General features: G+C 54.1%; 1 protein-coding gene across 1 annotated transcript in view; it reads left to right on the forward strand.

Annotated features, from left to right (window-relative positions):
* Positions 1 to 2,928: 2,928 nt before the first annotated feature.
* The window catches only part of TMPRSS9 (transmembrane protease, serine 9), a 15,694-nt gene continuing 13,925 nt past the window's right edge, over positions 2,929 to 4,697 (forward strand). Inside the window, exon 1 of the mRNA XM_023538111.1 lies at positions 2,929 to 3,070. Within this exon, the coding sequence (XP_023393879.1) occupies positions 2,929 to 3,070 (142 nt within the window). The remainder of the gene's footprint in view (positions 3,071 to 4,697) is intronic.

The raw sequence follows: 4,697 nt of genomic DNA on the forward strand, positions 1-4,697 counted from the left end.
GGCCAGGCCGAACCGAGGCTCCAGGGAGAACCGTCTCCGGCCTTTTCCAGCTTCCAGAGGCGCCGCATCCCTGGCTCACGGCCCCTGCCCCCTCGTCACAGCCGGCAGCGCAGCCTCGTCCACCTGTGACTCTGACTTTCCCGCCTACCCCTTATGAGGCCCCCGTGAGGACACTGGGCCCCCGGGAACCCAGGGTTGTCCCCTCTCAGGGGCCTTGACTCGATCCTACCTGCACAGTCCCTCTGCCACATGAGGTGACACGTCTGCAGGTCCTAGGACCAGGATGGGGACATCTTTGGGGACATTATCCTGCCTGCCGGTGTCCAAGCAAAATACCATTTCTGTGGGAGCACCAGAGACACTCAGAATTTTTGGATCGAACAGTGACTCCTTTTCTGAGCCCTGCTCGGTTCAAAGGCGGACTTCGCAGCCTGATTTTTATCTGCTCCCCACCGGGCCTGCCAAGTGCTGGATGAGGTTTCTGGGCCCTTCGAGGAGGCCCCCAGAGGGTCGAGCCGGGGCACGAGGGGGGTGGAGCTGGCCGGGCCCGCGCACCTCGCTCGGACTTCCCCTGTGCCTCCTCGTTTGCTCACGGATACCTGCTGCCGGCCCCTCCTTCTGGATGTTTCTGTGTGGGAGCAGTGGCCCCCCTACCCCCGTGGCCCCCGAGCTTCCAGCCCTCCCTCCTCACATTTCCATTTCCAGCGACTTTGCTCTTTCTTTATCTCTCTCGATTTTTCCTTTTTCTTTTTCACGATGGTTAATTATACATAATATAAAATTTACCGCTTACACTGTTAAGGGTACAGCTCGGCGGCCTTAGGCACACTCACGGGTCGTGCAGCTGTCCCTAGCGTCTACCTCCAGGACGTCCTCATCATCCCACACCGACTCTCTGTCCCTGTTACTCACTCCCCTCCCCTCCCGCAGCCCCTGGCAACTCGCCTGTGTCTCTATGGATTTGTCCGTGGTCATTTGTTACACGGCGGTAGCTGACTAACGCGCTTTCTCTACGCCGGCCCTTCCTCCCACCATGGGGACGTTTACATGTTGTGTTCTCACTGCGTGGACATCGTCCATCTGCTGGACACTTATCCCCCAGAACTCAGAGAAGTCATCTCCCCAGGAAGCCTCCCCCGACCTCCTGTCCAGAGCAGAGCTCATGACCCTAGGGAGGTACCTCTGTCTTAGAGCCTTTGTTGTCACCGCACCTGTAATTTATTTAGATCTCTGCTGTAAGGTTTCAGCCTCTGGGCTCAGAGCATCGCCTCTGCCTCACTCCGGGTTGGGTACCCAGCCCAGGGCAGCCAGGTCGCAAGTAGGGGACAGAGGGAGAGCTGAATGAATGGCGCTTCTATGTTCGCTGCTAAATAGCAGTTTCTGGGCCTTAATTATGGTGATGACAAGACAATGTGGAGAACACAGGTGTCCTCAGAAAACCTAGGAGTGGGGGCGGCTGGGCTTGAATGAACTTAGTGTGTGCGTTTGGGGCGGGGGGCCATCAGCGAGCTCACACACTAAATTTGAGTTTCCAGCTCTAATCATAGAAGTGAATCTCGGTGTCTTTGTCCCGAAAACATTTCATCGAGCGATTCTTAGAGATTCTCGGCTCCTCAGAAGGCAGTTGAGCTCAAGTGTGAGCATAAAGGGGTGAGTGTTATGCAGCCCCGCTCCCGCCCCACCCCCAACCCCCGCCGCCCCCACACAGCTCCCCTTTCTCATCAGCAGTGAGGGACGGAGCGGTCGTTTCCAGCAGAGACATGTTCCTTCGGTACGATGGAACATTCTGGCGGGGCCCCGGCGTGGGGGTCTCGGACTTAACAATAAACACACTAAAGTTTACACTCAGGTAAATGTGAATCTCAGAAAAACAACGAATACCTTTTCTCAGTGGTGGTACGTCCCAAGCATTGCACGAGGCGTCCTTATCCTAAAATACCGACCGCGGACCGCGTTCCTCAGTGTTTTCCAGAAAAACAGAACAGGAGAGAGAGCAAAACCCCTTCCTTCCCCCGGGAAGCCGAGCCTTTTCCCAGATTAGACGTGGCCCACCCACGGTCCAGAAGGCTCCCTGCTTCACTCGCGTGTACCGATTTAAATGCTAATCTCACCCAAAAGCTCCCATCACGGCAACACCGTGGGGCCCCGTCAGGGGAAACGTGATGCGATTGTCCCCCCAGCTTCGCTCTCTGAGGTTTTCTAAGGGGAGCGATGCGTCGGGGGGCCAGGTGCGGATCGCTGCACCCCCGTGGTGCCCAGGCGCCCCCGCCACGGGCTGAGAACACTCTGGGTTGGGCTAGAACCAGGTCCGCTCGGGTCTCGGGACGTAGAGAGCTATCCCGTGGGAGGCCGCGTGCGTTTTGCGCTCAAGGCTCTTTCTAGTCACAAGTGGCGGGAACCAGCTGCCCCGCATAGGATAGAGTTTGTTGGCTCTTGACGATAAGTTTCAGAGCCAATAGCACCGGGGCCGACCCGTCACCCCATCTCAGGAGACCCCTGAGCTCTCGGCAGCCCCTGATGTTCAGAAGTCTGACCCCAAAACTGCAAGATAACGAACCCATGTTGCTTTAAGCCTCAAGGTTGTGGCAGTTTGTCCAGTGTTCCCAGGGGACTCTCACACACACACACACACACACACACACACACACACACACACACACACACATACACACACACCCCGATTCCTTCCAGCAACAGGCCCGAGCAGCCATGGGGAGCCGCATGCAAAGCTCAGTTAGCAGTCACGTTGAATCCACGTCTTAGGATGTTTTCAAGTGGAGACCTCCGGCGCCTGGGCCACAGTTGATGGCCGTCACATCTGCACAGGAAAGACCCCAACTCAGGGGAGGAGGAGTGACTCCAGCGCTGATGTCACTTTTCTGCCCCTTTTTTGCTGGCATCCAGGTGGCCGTCCGGGGCCTGGGGACCATGGAGCCCACGGTTGGTGAATCCCAGCTCGTGCCCCGGGCAGCAAAGGACGTGCCCCCTCGGGACGCCGTGTGCTGCCGTGTCGCCCTCTGTGCTGCGGTGGCCGCCAGCATCGTCATCGTCACGCTGGCGGTCCTTGTGGGTAAGCGGCCGAGGGCTTGCATGGGTTCATATCTTGGGTGACGGAGACGCTCGGGCGTGGCTCAGTGCTGTCATGCGGTGATCCTGGAGACAGTGTGCATATGTGAAATTGAGGGCTGCCCCTTCGGGCCACCGAGGGAGAGGACGAGAGAAGGCTGGGTGCCCGGGCACGGTCTGGCTGGCGCGTTTCCCACCAATAGGATTCTCTGACGAAGTTTTCATGGCCAAGGTGAAATGGGCACAAATAGGGACAGAGGAAAAAAGCTTTTTAAAAATCTTGAGAAATTTGAAAAATATCGAAAAGTATAAAAAATGAACAATCGTCTGTATGCCCGCCACCCACAATCACAGTGGTTCCTGTCTCAAGCTTATTCTCAGCTGATGGTCATGGAATTTAAGATGAACCATGCAAAATGATGACCCATCATTTTGATGGCACGGGGCTGCTGTCACAAAATAAACACGGAAGTTCTTCTATTTCAGTGTGGCCTCATGTCCATGCTGTCTGCACTGGCAGCCCCAAGGCCCGGTGGCTATTTTGAGTTAAATGCATTAAAAGTAAATAACCTTTAAATCTCAATTCCTCAGTCCCCACCAGCCACATCTCACGAGTGGCTCGTGGCTACTGTACTGGGCAGTGCAGATCTAGAACATTCTGTCATCACGAGAAGTTCGGCTGGGCCCCGAGGCTCCGAGATGGGCTTATTCCGAGTTGAGAAGGTTTCTGTGGTGTTCCGGGGGACGTAAAAGCCACCTTGCTTTCATGAGATGGTGATGCTATGTGACAGTTGGCAGGAGAGTGCTCTCACGTGGCAAAATAATAAGTTGGCAATTCTATGTGGGTCCCCAGGTTTTTTTTTTTTTTTAGTGTATGTTTGACATCAGGAGGATGTCACAGCCGGGCACGGCTGACTGAGGCCCCCTAGTGGCTGTGAGAGTCAAGGACGGGAAAGCTGGGCTTTGTACGTGCAGGTGTGCATGTGTGCACATGTGAGTGTGTATGTGTGCGCATGCGTGCATGTGAGCGTGTGTGTGAGCATGTGCGTGCATGTGCACGTGTCCTTGCTCCAGGAAGGGGTGGGAGCTGGGTGTTACACCTTCATTCTAGAAGCACAGATACCTTTAAGGAATAAGAGATAAAATATAATTTCCAACAGGACTCCTGAAAACCAGGGAAAATTTTAAGAAGCACTTAAAATTTTTAATTTTTAAAAAATGTTTTCAAGATCAGATGAAACTGTGTCCCTTTCTGCTTTCGGACAGCTTACAGTTTCCGGTGGAGGTGTTGGCCTTGGGGGGTCTGGGGAGGGTGCCGGGACCTCTGTGCTGTTTCTCAACTTCCTGGCAGCTTGTAATTAATTGGGGGGCCCCGAAATGCTTAGTTGGGCATGGAGCTAAGCAACTTGGTCTACACAACAAGGTGCTTGTTTTTCTCTAGTTTTCAAATGAGAAAACAAACTTTTTAGAATCGGTTTTGAGTATTTATTCTGCCTATTGGATAAGCAGCTATGTAAACATCTATCTGGATGGATAGTCATTCGGGAGAGAACCGGGAACCGGCTTTCACAAGTCATGTGGCTGTTACCATCATTTTCTTATTTTGCAGTGATGATCTTTTTTTTTTTTTT

The sequence above is a fragment of the Pteropus vampyrus genome, unplaced genomic scaffold, assembly GCF_000151845.1.
Source record: "Pteropus vampyrus isolate Shadow unplaced genomic scaffold, Pvam_2.0 Scaffold212, whole genome shotgun sequence".
Classification (NCBI taxonomy): Eukaryota; Metazoa; Chordata; class Mammalia; order Chiroptera; family Pteropodidae; genus Pteropus; species Pteropus vampyrus.